The sequence below is a fragment of the Ambystoma mexicanum genome, chromosome 9 (assembly GCF_040938575.1).
Source record: "Ambystoma mexicanum isolate Mex_15411 chromosome 9, UKY_AmexF1_1, whole genome shotgun sequence".
Taxonomy (NCBI): domain Eukaryota; kingdom Metazoa; phylum Chordata; class Amphibia; order Caudata; family Ambystomatidae; genus Ambystoma; species Ambystoma mexicanum.
In genome coordinates, this window is record NC_090931.1 from 1,028,623,650 (window position 1) to 1,028,650,198 (window position 26,549).

At 42.0% G+C, this 26,549-nt stretch overlaps 1 protein-coding gene across 7 annotated transcripts in view; it reads left to right on the forward strand.

Moving 5' to 3' along the window:
• COBLL1 (cordon-bleu WH2 repeat protein like 1) overlaps positions 1 to 26,549 on the forward strand; it is a 777,739-nt gene that overhangs the window by 628,995 nt on the left and 122,195 nt on the right. For all 7 annotated transcript variants that reach the window (XM_069616309.1, XM_069616308.1, XM_069616306.1 and 4 more), the window contains one exon: positions 12,222 to 14,404. In XM_069616309.1, coding sequence (XP_069472410.1) covers positions 12,222 to 14,404 — 2,183 coding nt within the window. The remainder of the gene's footprint in view (positions 1 to 12,221; positions 14,405 to 26,549) is intronic.

Sequence of the window (26,549 nt, forward strand, 5' to 3'; positions counted from 1 at the left end):
TAAAATAAATGGGATCATATTTATGCCTGTAGCGTTTCGCTTGTTTGATTCTGGTCATTTACAGTCCTCCCCTTTTTACTTTTGTAGCACAAAAGATACATAGCTCAAATACAGTTTAGACTGTTAAAAGACCCAACACATGAAACATCAACCTTGATGTTTAGGAAGTAACTGTTTTTTGCTAACCTTGACCCTTGAAGTTGCACTAATCAATTCCCATTGGGATATAAACCAATAAAGAGTTGTGTATTCTTTTCTCCTGCCAAGAACATTAGATGAACCCTAAGTGGCTTCATGCACATATTGCGTATCACACAGAGGGTAATCTAAGCACTTCGTGATGTTTTATACCTCAGACCCAGATGCCAGACCTACTACCTTCTTCCTTTTACACGTTTACTTCTTAAGCATTGAGTATTACTTTGTCTCACACATGTATGGGTCCACATGAAGATTCACTTTCTAATGCTTTTAACCAGGACCTAAGTAAGGGGGGTTCTGGAAGTTTCTCTCTACCAGCCTATATCCCGGGTTTGAGTTTCAACCAGAGTCTTTAGCTCACCATCCTTTCACAGAAGAGAAATGTCCACTATATATCACTCTTTGTCCTGACCAAGGGCAGTCCAGCACTGAAACGCCAGGCAATTCTCCTCTGAACAAGAGTACCAACAGCAACCTCAGACAGTGTTTCGGGCCTGGTTGGGCCTCGTCAGGGAGGTGGAGCTGTGCCTCTCTAAGAACAGTGAGCAAGGGTTCCACGTCTGGAATACCCTATTAACTTAGGGTGAAAACCCCAAGCCACTTAATATGCATAAGTAAGGGGGGTTCTGGGAGTTTCTCTCTACCGGTAGAGAGAAACTCCCAGAACCCCCCCTACTTTAACCAGGACCTTGCATATGTGGAACAACCTTTAAATGGTAACAATATGTGATAATTTCCATACCCTTCCAAAACTTATCTTTTGGAAATGAGTTAAGAATGTTTTGACATATAACATCTTTTATCTTACAATAAGTCACACTTCAAAATTTGACCTTGTCAGGGAGGGATGGGGAGCCCTCTGAACCTGGGGTGTGAAGCCTACCAGGGTGGAATCCATTCCTACCCTGGAGGGATGAGGGGGATAAGGTGGCAGTTCGGGGGGGCCCCAATACCTGTTCCCTCCCTAGTGTCTGCCTGTATCCGACAGTAACAATGTGGATCACCCCATACTTATTGAACACAATGCTGGCCAGTTTTTCTTTTCAAGAGGTTTCCTTTCAGGCAACAACGTATAGCAAAGATATGAGCAGACTGCACACAAGACAATAGACTACTACAGTCATCAGATCGCTCTGACCAGTGGGAGGAAAGGGAGCAGAAAGCCTGTGCAGCTGACAGGAACGCTGAGCACTGCCTACTAGAACCAGCAAATGACCCACTGCAGCAGCTGCGACTGTGCTCCTCAAAATAGATTATTGGAAACTTGCCATGCAATGGCTTCTTGACAAAACTAGAGACAGTTCCATATTTGCCATGGACTTTACTACAACACAGCCCCCCCCCCCAACTCAAACCAGAACACTTTACAACATGGCCAGCAATTTCTCCTGCACGGCACATCTTTGTGGTGGAAAAAGGGGCAGGCTTATCCCTTTTTTATGTATTCTGGCACTTGTTACACTTCACAGGCTGGAAAGCCAGAGTGAGAATGGCGAGGGGAATATGGCCAATGGGAAAAGGAGAGGGAGGGTAAGAAGGGGACCAGGAAACTGGAGGGTGGATTGTTTGGGTGAGGTCAGAGGAGGACAATGTTGCACACCAAGAAACCAGAAGAAGGAACAATGATGGACAGGAGTGTGGAGGTGATTTGGAGAGACAGTGAGGTATTGACTGGTGAGAGCAAGTGGTACTGTGTTGATAGTGTATGTATGTGTGTAAGGTGGGTAAGTGAGTGTTAGAGAAAGTGTATAGCGGGATTGGAAAGTGACGGAGAGTTAAAGGAAGCCCTCTTTGAAGTAGTAAAGCATTCTACAAAACCCTCACCCGACTTGAGTTACGAGCAACTCAGGAAAAATGCATTGATTAACACATTGGTTTATCAAAAAAATAGATAAAATCCAAGAGACCATCGAATCAACCTCCCACAGCATTTGCTCCCCCTGGCACACACACTGCCCCTCTAGACTGAATTCCCTCCTCTCTCTCAGCCCACATCTCCTAAAAAGGATTGCTTCCCTCAAATCTACTTCCTACTCAATATCATCCCTGCTTCCTTCATTAAACAATTTAAGGGCCAGGCGTTCATCGTGCTCCTCAGCATCATTAATTTCTCCTTCGCAGAAGGGTAATTCCTGGAGACTCTCAAGACTGGTCTCACACGACCTATTTTGAAAAAAGCAACCCTAGATCCAGACGACCTGGCCAACTAGCCTACCGGCCACTTACAAACCTCCCATTTATTGGCAAGATCTTGAATAACGTAGCTACACAGCTATTTCCCAGAATTGAACAACTTCACCTCCCTTGGCCGACATGTGAACATCCAATGCTGTCCACCTTAAAGACGGCCACATACACAGAACATTTTAGTGGAAACCCACTATTAGTCCTCCCCCAGCCTCGTCATCTAAACCCTCGTCCAAGCTTAGTGATGAACAAGCATGGGAGTGGCTACATGGAATGTTTGCCCAAAGGAAAGCCATGGGGTGAACTCCATTCATCATGTGTTGGAAAACAAGGGGTTTTAGCCACTGGTTTAACGTGGGGGTTCCCGTGATTTATTGTTGTCAACTGAGATGTTTATATTGCAAGAAACGTGGGGTCACGTTTGATATAGAATTTGATGGATATGTCATCTTCCAGACCCGGGCCGTAAAGGGAGAGCTGGAAAGACTGATGGGTGGCTTACTGATTAGTGTCAAGTCCTCCTACAACCCCAGATTAATTCACCGGGACAACCCAGATTGAAATTGCTGGTACTTAAGATATCTCTGCCAGAGGCGTGGGGGGGACACAGTGACATTTTGGTAGTCAATATATATGATCCTCCCGGGTGAGCTGGTGACGGAAGCCTTCGGCGATCAACTAGATTCAGTGTTGTCAGCCTGGTGCATGGGTAAAGATCCACTCCCATGTGGAGACTTAAATGCTAAATGTGTCGACCCTGATGGTTGTGGGAAATATGCATGTGTCCCCGATAAATGTAACATACCATTAATTAAGAACAACAACAAGGGGAAAATGTGGTTGGACATATGCAGAGAATGGAATCTCACAATCTTAAATGGCCATACTATTGGAGATCTACCCGGTCGAATGACATGGGCAGTTGGACCTAAGACTACTGTGCTGGACTACATGGCCGTTACTGAGTGTTTGTTGAGCCACGTATTGCGATTTATCATCTCTCTGAATGCTTACAGTAACCATGCCACCTTAACCCTAAATTTAGGAGGGGGTGAAGGGGACGAAGGGCCGGGGGTGTGTAGAGAGGTGGTCCCCAATAATGCTGGAACTAAGATTTGGTGGACACAGCACAACATTGACAAACTGAATACCCTTTCATTTCCTGTGAGCACTGGGATTAAACAGTTGCTGTGGGGCAAAAACCTTGAGAAGATTGAATCTTGGATATTGTATTTAACGCAAGCGCTCTTTAAGGGCAGCTCGGCCCCAGGGTGCAGGTGGAAAGCGGGGGCAGCCTCAACCTTTGATATTAACATCTGCGATCAGAAGCGTGGCATGCGCCGAGCTATTAGATCGCTAAGAGTGCCTGTGCACTCCCCAATAGATACCGTGCTGATACGGGCTAAGATAAAAAATATAAAGCAAAATTTCTGCTCCTGGCTACGCCTCTACTGACAGTCTGTACAAAGCAGTGGCAGAAGTTTGTGGTGACCCTTTGTGGCAGAGATAGCCGTACAATATGGCATTTCCTGGCACAAGCAGGGGGGGAGCAGAAGTTGAGTATTGAATCCTAGCTCTGGAGAATCATGGGTTGAATTTATTACAGATAAATTCTATAAGGAAAATATAATCACCACCAGTATACCTGTGGGGGCAGAAACTTGGCCACTCCCTCTCAGCCACAAAATTGTGAAACAGACGATTTTGAATTTAAAGCCCTCCAATGCACCAGGCCCAAATGGTTTAGCCAACTCATTGAAAAAGGATTTGAACAACTAGGCCCAGGTTCTGCTTACTCTCTTCTCTCGAGTCTGCAGAACCCGGATGGTGCCCACCCCTTGGAGAAACGTCTGTGTTGATTCCAGACCATAAAAAGGGCGACCGAGGGAGTGCCGCTAATTATCGGCTGCTATCAATGCTGGATGTCACTAGTAAAATCATCACAACTCTGCTGCTCAAGCTAATAGAGGTTTGGGTGTCGGAAAATCAGATCCTAACATTCGGGTGCTCGACCAGCTAATTAATAACACTGTTAGCAGGAATGAGGCCACTCTGTACATTGCCTTTATAGACTTTCGCAGTGCCTTTGACCAAGTGGTGCAGGGCATCCTGTGGACGAAGCTTAGAGCCATGAATTATCCGAGCAGGATATTACACATACTGATTGCCCTCCACAGCGATACCTCCTATAAAGTCTGACTCAGTGACGTAGGAGAAGTGTCTCCCATGATCCATATAAATGTAGGGGTAAAGCAGGGATGCACAGCTGCACCAGTGCTCGATAACCTCTATATTGCCGACCTTCTTCCACGTATGTCATCAAAGTCAACCTGTGCCCCGAAGTTGGGTGATACCCCTATTGTGGGAATGCTTTACGCTGACGATTTAGTCCTCTTCAATCGTACTCTATCCGGCATCAAGAGTATGCTAAACAAGTTGTCAGTGTATGCATCCCAGTTGGGATTAACTATCAACTTGAACAATACAAAGATTGTTGTTATCACAAAAAAGGGCCCCAGCCGCTCAGGTATTCAAACTGCTCTGGGCACAATTGTGCTGGCGGAAACCTATCCGTATCTGGGATTGGATTTCGATGCCTGCCCTAACTATGATGCTATAATCAGCCACAAAAAACGGCAAGCGAAATGACTTACCCTACAGGCCTGTAAATTTGCCTGGGGAACTGCAGGCTGTGGTATGGCAGGTATCCTAATGCTATACAAACAGTGCTTTGTCCCTGCAATTCTCTATGGCCTGGAAGCGCTGGGCATGCAGGATTTAAAATGGTTGAACATCTTGGAGGGCCACTACTGGCGTACTGTACTGGGCCTAAATCCATCTTGTTCGGTTGAGTACTTGAGTCTTGATCTGGGCCTCATTTCTCTGCGAGGCATGGCACTGCGCGCGAGAGGCATATTCTATTTAAAAGCATGTTCTGCCCTCTCGTGTAGATTGCTTGCACTAGCTGGTAACAACTATGAAGCCGAGAGGCACCCACAGGGGCTCAATTTTAAACAACTGAATGAATCCTTTTTCTTGGAGATTGACTGGTCTTAGACTAACAAGAAACTCATGCCTTTTATCCACCTGAAAACATCTTTTGAGCCAAAGCTGAACAGATGGGATTGGGCCATGAATTCCATTCATCTGTCCAAGCTAAGTGGATACGAGGCAGTATCCCGTGTCACCCATAGATTCCGGAAGCCCCAACCATATCTGCTGTTGAGTCCGGCGCCTGAAGTGAGGCAGTTCATGCTAAGGCTGCGGATAAATCACCTCCCGGTCTTGGCGGTGACGGGTCCTCGGGTAGGTGTTGTCGAATCTGTCAGTCAGTAGGAGTGCTGGAATCCACCAGACATGTCCTTACCCTCTGCCCCAAAATAGTATCTCTGCATATGTGTTAATTTGAGAAATGGGTCCATAGTTATGAGGCAATAACCGGGCAATCCTTTTGGGATCTATGTTTAAACTCAGAATCCTTAGGATTCCAGCTTGCTCTCTATAAGGTATGGTCCCATATTAAAACCTTGCTCATGGTCTAAAATCTAATTATAAGCCTGAGGGGGCCGCCCAGATTTAGGACTGAATACGATAGGTTATGGAATTGCTCAAATGTTTTGTTTTTTGCTGCTCTACTGAATTTTATTGTATTGCTTTTATAGTGCTTTATTTTCAGTAATGCTCTTTTACGGCTTAAGAAAAAACAATTCCGTACTGAGTTGCATGGCCATGTTTTAAAGGAATATTTAAAATCAACCATTATTCCTCAAGGTTTAAATTGTGCCATGTCTTTTTCATGATGATCTAGAATATAAAACTGTTGACAGTCAAGTCACCTACTCCACCCTTGCCTTGTAACCTCATGTATATGAGTCATTTAGCCAAAATCATAGGTACTGGGACAATGAAGAGTATAGTCTACCCAACAGAGGACTATAGGAAAGGTGCTGAGAAGAGGAGGCAATGTGGAAGCATGAAGAGCACTCCTGGAACCGCTAGTGAACATTCTAGTGGTTCCCGAGATCCTATTGGTCAAATTACATTTAAAATCGAAGAGGAAAAACACGAGAGGAAGTTCCGTCCTCCCTGGAGGAGCCACAAGCAAATTGGCGTTGCAGCAGAGAGAAGCAAGGCGGACTGGGACGTGAGGCGAGAAGTTGAAGCGTCTCTCGGGGGTCGGAAGTGCAAAGACGCTCCTCTTGACTGAGGAAGAGGGACCACGCAGTCCATGTCGGTCGAGCAGCCCAGAGGGAACCCACAGCTGCGGAGCCGCCATAACTGGAAAAAAGTCAGCAGAAGGCACGCCAGGACCAAAGGAGCTTCTTAGGACTGACCAGAGCCAACAGCAATGCCCCATGAAGGTAGGGGCCAACATGGACTGGCCAGTGGGGACAGAAAAGAGGCTAGTGGTCCAGATCAGAAGAGTGGAGATAGCCTGGGAAGAAAGGCTGAGCAAATAACCCAGGAAAAAGACTGTGGAAAAGTAATATGTGAAGCAATACAGGTATCGGGACCCTCACCCACAAAAAGGAAAGTTAATCGCCCTCATAGTGCAGTACCAGGCAGGTTAGTGAACCAGGTCTGCCACACAACCAGCATTGAATCGTACGGGTTTGGGCCCCACACGCACAAGACTGGAAGTCAGCTATATTTTGGGGAGAAGTATACAAATTAAAGGAGGCGGCCAGGGGAAAGGAGTCATTCCCACGGGTATTGTGAACTGTGCCAAAACTGTAAAAAGGCCAGGGCAAGGGAGACATTCCCCCTGGTGTTGTGAACTGTGAAGGCCAAGAGAGCATGAGAACAAAGCCAAGGAAGGCCAGGGGAGTGGAGTAGTTCCCCTGGCATTGTGAAAACACTGAGAGCAAGATACCTGGAGAAGGGAGGCATTCTCCAGGAACCCAGTAGTGCAGAAACAACTATGGGCAATAAGGAATGTTAATGTTTGAAGTTGAACTTTACCTTTTGAGATTGAACTGTGAACTTTACTGCTTTTAGCATTACAACCTGGACCTCTTTGTGCCATGGGAAGGAATTGAGACCTGGGGAAGGGAGTCATTCCCTCAGGTACAGATCCCACCTAACAATTGGATCTGTGATTCATTTTCCAGAAGAAGGGAGCTTTTCTTCTGGACCAAGAAGATCTGCTACCTCTTAAGTTTAGTTATTGGTATAAGGGACAGAAGTATATTTTTGACACAGGACGATGGACTGCTGATTGATTTACACGGACATCCTGACCAAATCATTAGTATTTTAGTTGAGGTAGGGAAACCCCTCTTAGAGTTAGGGAGATGTAGGTTTTTCCTTTATTACAGGTATAATGAAGGTTTATGGTAACAACCATGCCACCTGTGTGTCTGTTTCCACCCTATGCACCCTTAGAGTCACGTTTTCCAATACTACCATGAATTCTGATGGGGAAATATATGATCAACCAGGTCCTAGTAATATCCCTCGAGGTCAACGTACTTTTATTTCTATAGAAAGAGAGGGCCCGTGAGGCCGAACGGCTTTTCAATGACGTTCTTTGCATCAAGAATCTCAGCTAGGAGATCGGACATTTCCAATCCGGAGGCTAGCATATTGTCACTAGAAGACCAACCTCCTATTTTTAATTTGTAATCCCCTCCTCTCACTAGTGAGGAAATAAGTTTTTAGTCATGGTCTCACTATTGTACCCGTTCAGTTTCTGAGCCGAATACAACTTACTACATAGGTCAAGAAGTTTCTTTGCAAAGTTAGACTTCTTCTCTAATGCCAACCGAAGTAGATGAAATTATGAATACCCAATTTAAGGCTTTTTCACCAAATTTACAAAAAACTGAATTTGAAGCCATCAAATCACTTAAAAATGACCCCTTTATTGTGATCAAACCTGCTGATAAGGGCAGAGGTGTAGTAATATTAGGCGCAGACAAGTATGACAAAGATCCATTGATTACTATCTATAGCAGGACATTATGTTAAACTCATTAGCAATCCCACTAATGTTATTACATCATTCATTCTTGAAAAATCGGAGAAGGAATGTGAAAAGAAGATCCTATAAAGGAGGAATTCGACTTTATCAATACTTCTGAAGGGAGGGCCCATTTATTTTACATCCTTCCCAAAATACATGAGGATGCTCTCAAACCCCCAGGTCAACCAATCGTTTCGAATTGTGGCTCCATTTTAGAACCCATATCAAGTTATGTTGAATGTTCATTAAGCTATTAGCAATACTCACTTCCACATATTTGAAAGATAATAGGGATGTTATTGTCCATTTAATGCACAGAAACAACTGTTAATAACAATGTAATAGCATCCTTATATATTCTAACATACCAAAGGACAAGGCTATGACTGTTTTGCAAGAGGCTATTCTTAATTGACTTAGACCTCATCGGTCCCCACAGAATTCTTAATTGACTGTTCCTCATTAACTCTTACAAACAATATTTGCTTGTTTAAGCATGATTACGCAATTAACGTAATGGGACCGCTATGGCCCGCACTTTCGCTCTCAATTTGGCAATATTATTTATGTCAGTCTTTGAAGATAAATACATTCTTGGCTTTGATAATTCCTTTTGCCAATCAAGTTAATTTTACAAGAGGTGTATTGACAACGTATATGTCATATGGGATGATACTGATGTGGACCTTAAAAAAGGTTTGGCTTGGATTAATAATCTTGATGAGAATGTACATGTTTCTTGTTAATACAATTTGAGATGTATTGCATTCCTGTATCTGCAGATCATTCATAATGATTGACATTTGGAGATGGATTTATTTAGTTAGACAACTGATCGCAATACTACACTGCATTATTCCAGCTATCACCTTAAAGCTCTCCGATGTAATTTGCCCTACAGTAAGTTTCTGAGAGTAAGAAGAAACTGCTTGAAGACTGCTCATTTTAATACTTGAGAAAATATTTTTCAAAATCGATTGACACTTCCGGGTTATCCCCATAAACTTGTCAAGCAATGCAGTAAGAGAGCCATTAGGGATTCCCTGATGGACACAACTCAAAATATCAGAAAATATCTCAATCGATTGGTGAAAAAACCTTGTTTGCTTTCAAGAAAGGCAGGAGTCTCAAGCAGAAACTGGTTAAAGCATCTAGAGTTAACACTAAATGATATTTGTTATTGATTCCAAATATGTCATCTGCCTGTGACAGGCCATGCCCCATTTGGGGCTTGCACAGTGTGTACATTTTCGAACCGACTGACAGCATTGAACTATGAAGGTTAAATGTGACAATTACGTAATTTTCCAACGTGTAAAAGTACCAATGTGATATATGCCATCATAGATCCTGGCCAGAAGATATATGTGGGAAAGACCACACGTACAGTGAATCTCTGAATTAACTAATATCAGCCTAAAATTCACACTCGAACATTGAATGCGCCACTGGTCCCCCATTTTATTGAACAGGGCCACAATGGAAGATCTGTCAAGGTTTGTCATTGAAAAAGTCAGTGCACTTACCGATAAAGGATTAGCAAATAAACATTCTTATGAAGAACACATGGATTTTCAATCTCAGAACTATTGAACGCACGTTAAATCATGTGGAACAATGGTAATCCTTTACTCGAAGACTGTCACATTTCTTAAGCGACATGCCTGATTGAGAATGGTTGCACACTCTTGGAAGCTTTTGTCCCTATTATAAAACATTATGTATGCCTGTTTCAAGATGTCTGCCACATTGCTCATTTGGTACAGTGAACAGTCCTCTTTCTATATCCTTTACACTGATCTATATGCAATTATGAACGCCTGTGCCACTGTTCGTCTGGCATCATGAACAGAAACGTGTTGTAGACAACACCCTCAATGGCAACTTTTTTGAGTTAGATCGAATTTGCAGCAAAGGTACATGGCATGGAGCATAATACGCTTTCCTAACATATTGTCATTCAGTGAAGGAAGTTTTACTAAGTAGGATCTCTGTACTTTTCTAGCATTTTATTCTGCTACAGTCTTGAGTTGTGTTACTGTGAGTACCCTGATGGTTCACGCACTTCTGGTGGAGGGTTTCTTAAAATGTTTGTGGGCAGACTTTATTTAGTTCCGTTTCCCCACAATTCAATATTTTTTCAGGTTGAATTTTGCATATCTTGCTGGATTAAAGTGAGTACTAAATTTCTTCATATTAAAAAGGTTATTTAAGTCTTCGACATCAAGGCTAGTTTTGGAATGACTTCAATTATTTCCAAAACATCTGTTGTAGTTGATGTAACCCTGATTAAGACGTTTGAAATGTGCTTGATAAGCCAAAACCGGTTGGTGCTGGTTATTTAATCATTCAGTCGGAAAAAGTTTGGTGCTAGTGAAGGTTATCTAACCTCCTAGCCTTGAAGGCGATGATGCTTGTTGAAGGCGATGATGAACGATCCCTTATTTATGGATGAATGCAAGCGATTTGGTGGAGGAATGCAAAGGATATTTAAGTGAAATCCACAAGATTATATGAAACGTTTCTCGAGTTAAAAAATATTTTTGTATTTTGAAAATACTTATGGCTGAAAAAAAGTGTTGCATTTGAGGACTATTTCATTTTCTAATTTGATGCTCATTTTTGTGCTTGCGTGTACAAATGGAAAGGTTTTTATGTTTTTTACCGGGAATTCTGCAAATCATTAGTTTAATCATGATGATATGCACTTTAATTGTGTTGAGATGAGTTTTTAGATTTATTGTATGTCTTAGGAAAATCTTTGCCCTTTTTTGCTGTCTGTTATCAACATTAATTATTCTATCAATATAGTTTTTTAGTAAATAATGGCGGTGCGCTGTATAAATACCATTAACATAACATAACATCATTTTTCCCATAGACACTTTGTAATGGGATACCTGCTTTTCTCTAAAATGTTGACTCCTGCCCAGGCCCACCATATAAGTTTCAGGCAGGAGTGTCCTGGCTGTTTACTGACCCGGAGTGCTGCCTGCCACTTCATGAGGAACTAGCTGTCATGTGCCAGAACTCCACCTGGCAAGTTCATGAAGTATTGCCCCTCCACTCGCTGATGGTTCACCTTTAACTTAATTCTGCTGATTATGCTCACGCATCCAGTGCCAACTCCTGATTCATGTCGCTGTACATTTTGCTTTAGAGTCAGGACCGTGAGCTATGTCAGGCTTTGTCCCTCAGACACGTTGCCCTAGGCCATCGGCTTTGTGCATGGAATTTCAGACAATGGGCAGGCTAAATGCCCCTGTTTTGCTCGCTCCCCACAGCTGCCTGTGAATGTGTATTTGCTTCTAAATCAGCCTATGTATTCCCAACCGACTCAATGTTGGAGAATCATGTACTCTATAGCCTTTTTGCCCACCTTTAGAGGACTGGGAGAGATCTGGTGGATCTTGTATTTTCCGCCACTGCTTACAAAATGCACCAGGTGGCACCACCGACATCCGGGTTCACCCGCCTCATTTGGCGGGTGCAGCAAAGTGAGATGTTTCACAAAAACATCATGAATTTTCTTGTGTATCCTAAAATAGTTTTAACAATGGTATGCAGGTCAGTCTGTTTGAGGTTTAACATCTAATATATCTGAAAGTCCATTTGTAGACTTGAGTGTTCAATTGCAAATACAGTACGTATAAGTGCAAAGGATGTATTTCTTTATCTTTAGGGGAAAAATGAGCGTGCTCAGGAACGTTTTTTTCTTCAAGTCTTTTGGAGGATGAAAGTTGAGTCCTAACAGCTGAAAACATGTCTTATCTGAAACAATCTTTCTTTTCACATCCTCTTATTGTTGAACATGAAGTATTTTTTAAACCAATTTAATTACATTTTCTTTAAACATTCTTTTTTTTAGATACAGCTGTAAATAACTTTACAATTGTACAAGGGGAAAAAGCAATGCAAACTAAAACGATTGAACTGAGTTCAATACATGTTACAGACGATACCAAAACTACAGCTTGTGGCATGCCTGGCAATGTATCCTGTTTGAATGATCAGAAAAATCCTGAGTTCTTGATAAATGGAAACGATGCATTAAATTCCACTAATACAACAGTGGTGAAAACCCAAGATGCGTCAATACAGACTGCTTCGTTCCAGAATAATGATGACTCGACTATTCAGAAAAGGATTGATTCGGGGGATTACGCCTCAGAATATGTAAAGGAAAAGGAAAATGGGCGTTGGAAAGTTGAATTAGTATTAGAGCCTGCAAATGTTGAGATGGGTTCCTTAAGTCAAATGCCAGAAACTGCTATTCAAACAGGAAACAGCACACTTACAAATAACATAGAGTTTGTTCCTTCAGAAAAATCCATGCACATTCCAAATAGCTCTGCTTCATATCGACAGCATTCTGAGCCTAAACCTAAGCCTTCCAATGAGATAACAAGAGAATATATACCCAAAATTGGAATGACCACATACACAATTGTGCCCCAAAAGTCTTTGGAAAAACTTAAGTGTTTGGATACTGAAAACTCTGCTGACGGGAAGAATTTGGGATATGACTTTCAGGCACACGTTTCATCAGTAGATGTGAAGGACCAGCCTTTTATCAATAATCCGCTCAGTGATGCTCATGGAATTTCTCCATCTAAGGATTGTACCAATACTAGCCAAACCAATCCCGACAGTATTACAAGAAATGGTGACCCCTTTTTAATAGCAACAAAAAATGTGACAAACACTTTTTCTGCGAAAAAGGAAAAGCATAATGATACATTTCCTAAGGCAAGAACGAATTCCTTTTACTCACAATTGCAGAGAAGGGTGTCCAGTCAGTATGTGACATCTGCAGCTGCCAAAAGTACCACAAGTCCTACCAGCCCTACTCAAACTGAGCCACTACATAAGGTGACAGAGAGAAATGTGACCTTACCAATAGAAACTGATGCACCATTATCACCAGAACACACAGATCAGTCTTCTACTAGGGCTCTTCACTCGCCTTCAAAATTCATTCAAATGAAAGAAGAAGACAATCCTAACAACGGCAAACCTGCAAACCTGTCTGGTCATTATGTGACTTCTGCAGCTGCCAAAAGTACTACAAGTGCTACCAGCCCAACTCAAAGTGAGCCACTGTACAATGTGACAGAGAGAAATGTGATCTTGCCACCAGAAACATGTGTGCCATTATCACCAGAATGCACAGATCCATCTCTTTACTCACCTTCAGAATTAATTCCAATGAGAGCTGAAGACCATTATGAGGATGACAAACCTGCAAATGTGTCTGGTCAGGATGTGACATCTGCAGCTGCAAAAAGTACCACGAGTACCACAAGCCCTTCCAGCCCTACTCAAACTGATCACCTCTATACGGTGAAAGACAGAAAAGTGACCTCACCACCAGAAGCAAGTGTGCCCTTATCACTAGAACACATTGATCCATCTCCAACGAGAACGCTTCACTCACCTTCAAAATTAATTCCAATGAGAGCCGAAGACCATCATGAAGGCGACAGACCTGCAAATGTGTCTGGTCAGTATGTGATATCTGCAGCTGCCAAAAGTACCACAAGCCCTTCCATCCCTACCCAAACTGATCACCTGTATACAGTGAAAGAGAGCAATGTGACTTCGCCACCAGAAACAAGTCCGCCATTATCACCAGATCAAATAGATCCATCTCCAACGAGGACTCTTCACTCGCCTTCTGAATTCCTTCAAATGAAAGCTGAAAACAATCATGATAATGGCAAACCTGCAAATGTCGTCATCAAGCCACCACTTATAACGCCCAAACCTTTCAGTATTTCCAACAGTCAATCAAAACCCTTTGGTGTACTAAAGCTAAGGACTTTCACTGCCCCGAAAACATACTCAAGTGCTACTCCTTCTCCTTTTGCTCTTGCTGTTTCATCAGCAGTCAGAAGATCACAGTCATTCAGTAAGACACGTACCACTGCTGGTCAACCATTCAAAGGGGATTCTTCAAATGCTGTCTCACAGGCTACATCCCCTACTGAAGCATGTGAAAATTCTTCGGACATAATCTTCCAGATGTCAAAAGATTGTACACTGGAACAGGTGAGAATGCATACATTGCAATATGTTTGTTGGATAAGTGTTTGCTTTGTTATGTTGTCCTATTTGATTTGTTTAGATATATGATATCATATGCATGTGCAAGCATATTGGTAGATATTACACTTTGTGAAAAGGCTGCTGGAGTTTATGGCATCATTAGCAGCATTGGATACTGTTCCCAAATCTGTTTATGTGAGACTGCAAAGAGTATGCAAAATGTGCATATAATCACACAAAAAGCTCTCGACATAATATAGACCAGTCTGAGTATAACCTTAACCTTGCTTATACTCTACAGATTGATAGGGGAGCTTGTTCCAGTACTTCCTCAACCACTTTGCATTCAATATTAAGATTTATAGGCAAGCTGATCCCCTGCTGTTATTTTACACCCACCGTTCTTTTACCATGTGCACTAATTGCCAGTGTGAATTGGAATGCTTATTCCTTCCTTGCTTAAGAACTTTACACCCTCAGCACAATTACCTGACTGTCCACAAAGCATTTGGAATCATTACCATCTAACTACTATCCAACTCACTTCCAGTCATCATTTTGTCTGATAGCACCAATAGGTTACCTCGTTAGGGTATTCTTGAACCTTACAAATTCTCCATCAAATTATGCAATGATGGCATAAAAGGAGGAACAAATAAAATAACCACTGCATTCATGCAGTCTTGCTGCTATAGCTGGTTCACCTTAAATGGGATGATTACCTCACGGAAGCAGTTGTTTCCTGATCAGGCCTCTCAGCAGTTTGGGGATGTCACACTTCTCATTCATCTCTCTGAACTGGTTCTACATCTCACGGCTGTGGGTTAGTTCTTGTAAGCGTTGAAGAGAAATCTTTATCGCACTTAGCTGTAAGTATGTGAAGACAATTTGAGTTTTAAATTGTCATATAAACGGACAAACAAATTGAGAATGAGATTGTACAGCATAATTAGGTGATTGACTGCCCATAGAAGGACTAGAGGAATTTGCTGAGATTGTATGTTCCGTAATGAAGGACGGAATGGCCTTTCGATCCACATGTTCGATTTCCTCTGCACGATTAGCTCTTGGCAGTATATCTGAAGTCGACCCATTCTGTTCATTTCCAATCAACTAGCCAATTTCCAAGAGACTAACATTGTTGATGAAATCCGCGCCCTCAGGCTGCATATCACGTAACTTTTTGATCAATCGAGCCCCTCTGCTAGTACCTGCTGGGTGGAAAAAAAAATCAGTCTTTTTTTTTTTTTCTGGAGCTTTTTAGTTGATTGAGACTGCCACGGAGTAGTAGATACCAGTTGCTTGATTTTCCACCACAATATTAGTGACAATCATGCCCACACCTGGATGGAATTCTAAACATTGGCCTGCGCTGCATCTAGATAGGATTGTGAAGTGCCACACCTGGACACAATTGTGAATGTTAGCACACTAAAGGTCAGGTAACTTACTAACCAATATAAGCTCAAACTCTGCATACCTATCTCACTCAAAAAACTCACACAACCATCTCTCGCACAACAAGCCGCACGCACTTCACAACACTGCAACAACACATAAGCCGGAGCAACAGCACACGTGGACTGACACCGATCCAATACCCGCACCAAAGCTCAGCACCCGGTGTATACCGAGTTGAAGCTGCCAACAGAACACCACTCCTCTCACTATCCTCCTCACTCTTCACCTTACTAACCCATCCGACCTTATCGTTTACAGATCCGCCAGAGCGCCTGGGACCAATTCCGTTGGTGACGGTGCGCGGTACAAATACATTTAACAATCGGAACTAACAGGCTTGATGAAGATGATATTTTGTGGCTATGCAGTGGAGGAAGTTGTTAAAACTGCAGATATGCGTGCCTCTTCCGGTGGCTTTGCAGGGCCTCTCTCCCCATCCATAGCCAGCGGCAGAGCCTCCTCTGTTAATGCAACTAGCTGACTACAATGTCTCACTACGTCTATGCAGGCGGAGGCACCCCCTCTAGCTGAGCTGGGTGTATTAACGTGTTCGAGTTCAGTCACAAATACAGTCTTCAGGGGATGTTGAATTCACAGCCTTCTGGGATCGATTTACTTAATAAATTGTACATGCTGTCAAGTCACAAAGAATGTTATCACTAATGCTGCTCCCAACCACAACAGCAGACTGCCAGATGGCCAGACTGCAACTGACACACATGGCACACTTTGTGCGCGCTTCACAGATTTTAAACGTCCTGTGGACGTGACCACTGTCAGGTAAGTTATCCAAGTAATACAACGGAGTAGACTGCAACTGACGCACACAGCACACTTCACTTTGTGAGTACTGTAACTTTGTATAGTAACTGCCAGCAACACAAAGTTCATTAGAAGGACATGCAAGATATGATAACTAAATGAAGTACGGTAGGTTGCTGTGATGGATGCTTACATTAAAATATAACATTTTCCATAAGCGCAAACTTGTGCAGCAAGAATTAGGTGCAAAAATGGAGCGATGATTTGCATAGGATCACACAGTTTGGTCTAATGGCTGCAGCTATAACTCACTCAGGAACTCACTTCCTCAGACTGAACTAAACCAAGCTGCATCCCAGTGCTAGTAGGAAATTACTATACAATACAGCCCAACTTTACTTCCAAAAGAAATATCTGTTCCATGTATGGCGGATATTTCACAATCCGCATTTGTGTATACGCTTGACCAACCTCGGCTTCATAACCCTGCCAAGCCTTCTCCGAATGCAACTCAGCAGACTTCACGGCATCTCAGGTTATTGCTACCGCCTGGTAATAATATAGTGATCCAGTCTGACAAAGTTGCTCCCCAACAAAGAGTAATTTCAATTTGTATAGGTTTATTTTTATGCCTACAAGGTAACTACTATAAACCTTTGGAGGTGTTACACTTTACATCATATTCTTGAACTATTCTCACAGTATTTAGTCCTTGAAGATGTTATGTTAGTGCAGCCCAGCGATCTGGCGTACCTTTCTCTCTAACCTAGTCACATGACATTCTATCCATTGCCTTGTATGCCTGCATCCCTGCTTCAGCATATCACATGATTTGTACTAGAAAACTCTGCCTGATTGCACTCTGCTATATCATGTTAAAAGCCTTTCCCACACTTTCAGAAGCAGAACCGACCTTTGGGGGAATGCCACTTTCTAATCAATTAGCCTGATCAGTCCACCCAATCATTGAGCTTTGTGGCCCTGCCACTTATGAAGTGGTGTTCAAACTTGGCAATTTGTATTTGTCCTTAATATGGAACCTGGCAATTCCTATGTACCAACTTCAGGTCAGAAAAGGAAACCATTTTAGGATATTGACTCATAGGGGATCATAGGGACCTGTACAAGTAGAATAGGGATAGTGTGACAAGAATATCTCAGTCCACAACCTCTTTTCAAATTTAAAAAGAAAAACCAGATGTAATACTCTACACCAACCCTTCGATTGCAACCTATGCAAAGCATGTGATTCTAAGCAGATACAAGCTACAGAAAGACGATAACTGGATAAGTAGTGTGTGTATATATCTATATATATCAAGTCATGGGATTCTCACCTTATCTCGGGAGTCTACAATCTTTGGCTCTGCAGATCGTTTGAACTCCAACTCTCTTCAGCCCTATCAAGTATAGTTATTGGTAATGGTGGATGAGGCAGAGCAGCAACTTGCAGACCCCTTCCTTACAATGAGGATTATTGCCTGTGAGTGGGTTAATCTTTGATCTCACCTCTGCTATGTGAGCAGCCTGCAGTCTGCAAGTTAAATCATGCATCAGTTCTGACTTAGCCTTTCATACTTCTGAGGTCAATAACTCGAGTACCATTCAAATAAATGTAGAAATAACATCATCGGTTATTTCAGTGCTTAGGGTGCTGAAAGAGTCAGTCTGTCATGAAGCACTATTTAAAAACATGATTTTAGAATTTCATATTTTTAATTAAGATCAGTAGCCTCTTTCCTACATGTTAATTCAAAGGGGCATCATTGCCTTTAAGGAAAGGGGGCCATTGTGACCCTTCAATAGTTAATGTGGTACTTAAGGCCTTGGCACCCCTTCTAACCAGCCTAAAATGGGCCTGCTGGAGCTTCTCACCTCAAAGAAATTTCTGAAAGCAGGCACATGTATTTGTTTTAGAAGTAGTTTTAACCCCACATTCCTTTCATACTGCAAAGTGCGTAGTGGCTTGTGTAATGATGCACTTTAACAAGCAGAGCTCATGGTGGACCCTTGCAATATTTTGCAGATGCATGAGCTAATGTATGAACACTATGCTTGTGGTGTCTGTGTCTTTTGCACTGTGCAAATATACATATCTTCTGTGCGTTCAGAACAAGAGTAAAAAGCTAGCTTACTGATAAGCCTAGCCTCTGAAGCCAGACTTCTTCTCAGATGCCCTCAACTGACTTGTACTTGTGATTTTTCATTGCACTGATTCCTATGCTCTTATATGTATTTATAGTCTACTAGACCTATCTATAACCACTGGTCGACCCGCCTGTTACTATCTTTCATACATTCTGAAGTTTTCCAGCGCCCAGTTACCTCAGGGTTAGGTGCGCGATACAAATAATAAACAAATACAAATACAAGGAGCAACGTAGCTAAGATATTCCTCCTTGTGGCACATAAGCAAATAATCTGCACTTCTTGCCCTATGTATATGTTTAAAATCAGAGCACTGTGTGGAGGGTCAGATGAGGGATGTGGACACTGCGATGAGATTTCCAAGAATTCCTTATTAACGTAAATATAAGGTTTATCTTTCCCTATTGCTATGCAGTGTTCCGTACCTAAATAAATAACTAAGGTGCTTGAGTCCGCTGTCGAAAAACTAACCCTAACTGACCCTACCACTATTAAAAACAAACTACAGTCAGGAGAATAGCTCCCTTCTCCTGATGAGGCAATGCCATGCTTGTATTTTTAAAGTGTATCTTCTTAATATCCAATCTTTAGTCTCTGGTCACTTTTTGTATCAAGTCCTGTAACTCCTTTTTAATGTCTTGTGTTGTCCCTTATCCTTAGGGAGTGCTTTCCACGTGTCTTTTGATCCAGGCTGTTTGGTCCTACATATCCTTGTGGGATATATTTTCTTAGTTGGGATATATTTTTTGGGTTATTAACGTTCTCTCTTTTTAGCTTTGGTTTATCTGGGTGACTTCTCTTGTCCACTTTTCATAGTACTTTTTCTCTAATCTGCTTGATTCAGTGCTTTTTGAACACCAGCGGATTGTCCTCTTTTCCCAGGGTGTTACCCAATTTTTAATAATCTCTTGCTCAAGGTTCCTCCTACTCTTCTTTCCACGTTTATGACAGTTCATATTCCCCAACTTGATATTTAGGGTTCCCTTTACTTCATAGTATCCTTTCTAATATATTCCTTTCGGTATCTCTTGAATGACAGAATATTCTCCCCTCTTCCCAGAGTGATTTTAGCCATGGTTTACCAGTCCTTTTATCAGGTTTACTTATCCTCTTTTCCTTAGTGTTACATTTCAGGTTTGTCTACTTTGCTTTATGAACAGGGGCGAGTTTCTCCGATTATATAACGAGTCCACTTGGCCTCCCTTTATCCCTGTTGCCATCAGAATCACTAGGGAACTTCTCCGGGGCCTGCAGTCGCTTGAGACCTTATCGCTCTCTGTAGATTTCTCTGTTGGCTTGCTCTGGCCAGCAACTGACTTGTGTTTTTCTCTCGTCCGGGGTTCCAGTGACCCTTCTGGTAATCGGCCCAGTGGCTGATATTTCAGTGCGATGGTGTTGGCGTAGTCAGTTGGGCAGATTGCCCGCTATGGAGCTTCGCTGGTCATGCCAGCACTGGAATTCCTACTCCCGTTTCCTCGGTTCTGCACTGACTGTAAAAGCTGGGTCTCCAGCATCTGCTCTTCTTGTTCGTAGCAGTTCTGAACTTCGGGGGCTCCGCAGCTCCTTGCAGCTTCAACTCTTGCCTGTGTTATGCTGTCCGGGGGCCTATCCTGCTCGCTGTCAGGGGGCATTTTTCATTCTCTCTCTCTGATTCAACATATCCTCTAAATTCAACCTCCTCATCACAGTTGATTGGAAGTTTGTTCTTAAAGAGACAGATTTTGTTCCTTGATGATCATGGCATACGTTAACTTTGGTTTCAACCCAGTATCTGAAATTGTTGCTTTTTTGCCTCTCAGATAGTTCCATGTATGCCATCATGGGGTACGGGTTAGGGAGTTCGTAAGAGGAATAGGAATACTTGTCCTCTTAGGGGGAGTCTCTCCCAGTGAGGTCCCTCTTACCCAGACTCCTAAGAAGGGTCTTGCAGAGCGGGTTCTCCTCCTAAACCTTAAAGGGGATGCTCCCCCTTGGGGAGAAGGGACAAATTCCCTTGATTCGTCACAACTCCCAGCAGATGGATGACTTAGATAGGCACATACATTTTATATCTCTGTTCTTTAAACCCAATAAAGAACGTTTTGAAACCCTGAGGAGTACAGTAGGTCATATTTTGCATATTCTCCACTGTGTGTACTGTGCAAATATCCCTATTTTAGTGAAGGAGCATAATTCCCATGAAACTATGCTGTTTGTTCTATGCCAAGGTTATTCCACCTGGGTCTCTCCATGATCCCACTTTTTCAAATATTATGGCTCGTGCTGATGTGAGTTGAAGTCCAAAACACCTGTGGATCAAAAGGTTGCAGACCCCTGTTCTATGATATGCTTTGTTAGTTTGCTATGTTTTGTAATGCTAAGTAATGCTTCTATTAATATCAATATCAATATCAAAAACATTGGGGAAACCCTGATCTCCATGTGAAGGGTAAAATACAGTCTCTAAAAAGATGAAAACTCCTGGGGCCTTGTTTTTTGCTTGAATAATTTGAGAAAACAACCTAGAAATTGTATGGATGCAACAACCCATTGCTGTTATTCAACAAAACATGGAAAGGAGGCAGACATTAATAGGACCCTAACTGCCTAGCACTGGGACCTGACACATTCAAGTGCCTACCCCTGGCATTTGGCACCTTCTGTAATTGGTGTGACAGGTCCAACTGTGGCCTGCCTTTTTTTTTTTTTTGGTTGCTTAAATCACATTTTGTATAGTGTATAGCTGACTCTAGGTTGTTTTCTCAAATTATTCATGCAAAAACAAGCCTAAAGTCAGTTGTTCACTTTTTTTGAGAAAGTAATACTCCTATACCATGCAATATCACGTTTCTATTAAATTATGCTATGTGGATATGCTAAGCTAATTAACCTTATGATGCTTGTCATGATGTAAATTGAATAACAATGTACAACGTGTGTACGCATTGTCATTTGTTAGGCAATGTTAAACTACTATCTGAAACCCCAAACTCGAATTCTGTGCATTTGGACAGTCTACAGCAGTACAAGGACATACGAATGTGACCCAACATGAAATCTGACAGATTGTCCTCAATTTGTTTTTCTTTATTTTCCTGACCACCCCTTTTTTATAAGGGGTGCCGTAATAACCATCTTTTTCTCGATTGCCTCCTTTTTCATACCCTTCCACTTACCTACCCACAACCCATGTTTTCTTTATGGGTTTTGCTATCATGTTAATGTTAATGAATTGCATTTTTGGGAATGTGTCCTGAAAATACAATTCGAGGGGATTGGGTCCTCCAACGTATTCCATATCTTTGACAGTAATCGCCACAGCTGTGCTGATTACTGTCAAAGATATGGAATATGTCGTCGGACTATCCCATCGAAAGAACGTTACCAGGTAAGAGAGTAACTTGTTCTTCTTTAATATTTCTTTGGAGCAACGACCGTATACCATGCCAATGGAGAATAAACACAAAACAGAACAGTTAACAAATTGATCTACGATGTGCTCATGATCACGAACACTAAAAATAACAACACATTGGTCTACGATGTTATCATGAACACTATAACTGGAGTGGTATTCAATAAAAAGCCCTGAAGTTTTCTCATTGGAACATTATTTTGTTTATTCACAATCTCGCCTCAGCTGGCGACCTCGCCCTATTTCATTCATGTACCTTCACTGCTCTCTAGTGTTAATTATTTGATTACAGTATGTGCTGAGCAAAGCAAGGAGTTTTTGGGCGACTAAGGAGTTTAAAGATAGTTTTTGGGCGGAGTGCTAATTAGGGGCGTAAAGAGGGCGTTGCCCCCTGTTGTTATATTGGTTCACTTTCATATTTTTATGTTTGAATACTAATGGCGAGATTTGGGGGTCGTCTTTTTGGTGAAAGTTAGTGTAATTATATGAGGTCGAAATTTAGGTAGGTGATCATTTCAAGATGACTTTTAGGACAGTTGACGTTTTAGTTGGCGATTTAAAATAAATAGATCCCCTCAAGTAATTGTAATAATCTATTTGAGATTATTATATTATGTTGTTTCTTTTTGTTTTCTCTTCACTTCCATCACTGTAAGATTATTCTTTGTGACCATACAAGCTTACTTACATCGAGTAGAGCGCTCGCTTTGACACCCGTGCAGAGCCTGCTAACGCAGGTTCGAATCCCGGCAGGGCCAAACTCAGCCTTTCATCCTTCCGAGGTCGATAAATGAGCACCACACACCGTGGGTAATAATAAGCAGCGCTCAGATACCTGAGGGTTCGTAGCGCTATATAAATGCCAAATTATTATTATTATTATTATTATTATCCCATTGTGAACTTTGACTATCTGTGGAAAAGATAGGATGGCAGTGAGTGTGATGTAATGCAGAGATTTTTGTAGCCCTCTCCAACCGTACAGTGAGATTATGGGCCTCATTACAACCCTGCCGGTCCATAAAAAACGGTGGCGGTAAAACCGCCGCCACCGTTCTTTCCGGACCGGCTGATTCTGAGTCCTGCAGGCTGGGATGTGTCACTCTCGCCAGGTCTGACCTGGCGGGATTAACACCACCTGCCTGCAGATGGACATGGAAACACCGGCTCTGTGATTGACGGAACCAGTGTGACTCCATTGGAATGGGGATTTACAGAATTCCGCCTCCGGAATTACCGGGTCACTGGGGTTGTAATGCCCCGGTGATTCCGGCAATCACGTAGGCGGAATGGTAATATGGGTACGGCGGTAACCTGCCAGTTTTTCCAGATCGGTTACCGCCGGACTCGGAATGAGGCCCTATGTCTTGGATGGCCGAGGGTCTTTTTCTCACTGCAACATTCTAGATGACTCTCTCCTACTCTGTTCTGGGGGCCAGCACAAGGTAAGGCATCTTTTATTCTCTCTCTCCCACTAAAATAGGATGGTCTTGCTTCTCTTGCTCTAACTGGTGCCGTAAAGGGTGAGTTTTACTTTTAAGCAATACTTTCTTCTTACAACTTGATGTGTACGCCTATCAGAATGTCTGGCATTCATCTGGCACTGCCATGAATATGCATTTCATCCCCCTGCCCAATCTATTTTGGCTGGCTTCCATGTGGACACTGGGCAAGTTATCCTCTCACTACAGAGAGGGATCATGGCCTGCAGTAAGTGCCACCTGAAAATATTTAGGAGATGATGGGTTTTTTTTTCTCCTTTTGTGTGCTCCGTGAATGGATATATTTTTTTTATTGCATTTATTGTGCGCTTTGGTTACACAAGTGAACCTTTCACTCAACACAACACATTAAAATGGAAAAAACTATTCATATACAATATATTAAATTCATTACAAGCGCAAAGACCTACAAGTCAGTTAATAAACAATTTAGAAGCCTGATTTCAAATGCTAACTATATTCCAATGCTAAAATCAGCCAAAACCAATTCTACAAAATCTAAAATTGCAATTAGCAGTGGATTTTCATTGGTGTTTAAAATACGAATCCACAACTGTTGGGCCCGGTTACTTCTTGATTGTGCATAAATCGGTTCAACTTCTCATATCAAAGATCCTCGAGAGCAGTGCTCTCCATACATAAATGTCTCAATGTCAAGACCATAATAATCTTTATTCCTCCGGGGTCTTCTGCCTCATGCCCAAGACATCAAAAGATGGCAACAAGTTCAATTTAAATTTTAGTACTTTAGTTATTAAATCCCTTGATGGATGTTTGATCAAGTAGGGAGCAATAACATTAAACTGTTTTACATTCCAGTTAAAGTTATCATTATATTTTCAGTGATCCATTAAAACCTCCCTTGTCTTGATCCATTCGTATCTGTAAAATTTTAACTTCACCTTGTTGGGATTAGTACTTCGTTCTTCAGCGGAAGACTCGAAGTTCTCAGGTCAACCCTCACACTTGCATTTCCAGTTAAAAAAAAGTCTTACATATTGCTCTGTCCATTTCAATTCCCAAGTTGACATGAAGGGAAGACTGGAGAGGGGATAGAACTGAGGCATAAAGTTGTAATATCTTCCACTATACAAACGTACCCAGAGGAAGTAAGCCTAATTCGTAACTAATACATTCCATTGGTACCGAACTCTGCAGACAAAGTACTTTTTTCTCCACAGGAGAGCCTGTAACTTGGACCAGGGAATGTCCGCAGTAGAGGTCTCAACTTCAAAGAATAGTTTAGGTACCAATTTCTGTCTATATAGTTTAATCATTGCCAAAACTGAATACCTTCCAAATTTGCTATCAAATTGTATCAGCTCGAAGGCAGATGCTAACAATATTGCTCTTTTCTCTCTGTACAATACAGATTTTGATTTTCCCAATTAGATGCAACTTCCCAAATATTTAAAATCATTTACCACCTCCAAGTTTTGATTTAAAATATTCCATTTAAAAAATTCCCTATTGGCTTTACCTGCATTCAGGATCAGCATTTCTAATGTTATTATATTAAGATCCAATGTTGTAAGATAAACATTAAGACCATCTAATGCACATTGTAAGCCAATTGGAGTCAAATCGAAGATGATAGTATCATCTGCATAATTCAGATATTTAATTGTTGTGTGACCTAACTGAGGGGGATTGGTATGTTTTAAGTTCCAGCAAGAGCCCCTATCCTTAATGTAAAAATTATTTAAAAAAAGGGGGACAGGACAAAACCTTGGCAGAGCCCCCAATTTGTGTAAATCCATTGCGTGCATGCCCCTTGGGTACCCAGCCTAACCCTTATTTTTGTGTCCCTATGCAAGCCACCAAAATACCAATAAGGGAGTCTGAACAGCCACAGTAAAACAGCTCTTTCTAGAAATTGCTCGATTCATGCAATCACACGCTTTACTCACATCAAGGAAAGCAAGATATAATATTCTTTTCTGGGCCATTGCTTGGGTTTCGAGTAATGAAACCACAAAATTGTTGTTAAGACCTGTTCCCACCCCTTTCTTAAATCCAGCTTGGTAAGGGCACAAATTACCAGATTTCCTAGCCCAACTTTGAAGGTCACAGAGAAGCATTTTGGCAAAGATTGTGTTTGTTGCATCCAACAGTGAAACTAGACTATAGTTTAGGGGGGGGTTACCTATCTCCCCCCCCCCCAACCTCCTATAAAGACCAGAATCACTGATGCCAGCTTCCAAGAAGGGGGGATCATTTGAGTGGACAAAATGTTATGGAACAAGGCTGAGATGATTTTTGCCCACAAGAGCACGTCTGATTTTAATGTCATTGCGGATAACCCGTCGGGCCCAAGAGAATTTGATTTTTTTGCTTTGATTAATTAAGACTATTATGTTGTCCAATACCCAATTTATTGGACCATGCCAGATTGACTCCTCGGAAGAGGTATCATTACCCACTTCAGCAGAGGTGTAAAAGTCCACAAAGTGAGAAACCCAAGTCCTCTCAGCTATTGGCTGAACTTGCAAAAAAGGACTTCACTCCTCTTGACTTAATCAAATTTCAAAACATGTCTTGGCTTGTCCCAGACAGAGGCATAGCATCCTCTCTGCATCATTGATCAACATTAAACATGTATGTCCTAGAAACCAGTTTTTGAATTTCTGTTTTAGGCTATTTATCTCACCACAAGGAGAATGTTTTTTTTTTATTTTGCAGCGTTCTTATGTTCCTACGCAGGGCTTTCTTGCGATTTTGCACCTCCACATCTAAAGCATGTTTGTGTGACGGAGATGAAACCACCTTTAACAGGTGCCTTGAGGATGTTTACTCGCCCAAAGTAAAACTAATAATATACTCAAATTCCAAGGGATCACATAAAACCATAACAGCGTTCTAAAAGTAGCTCTCAGTTAGG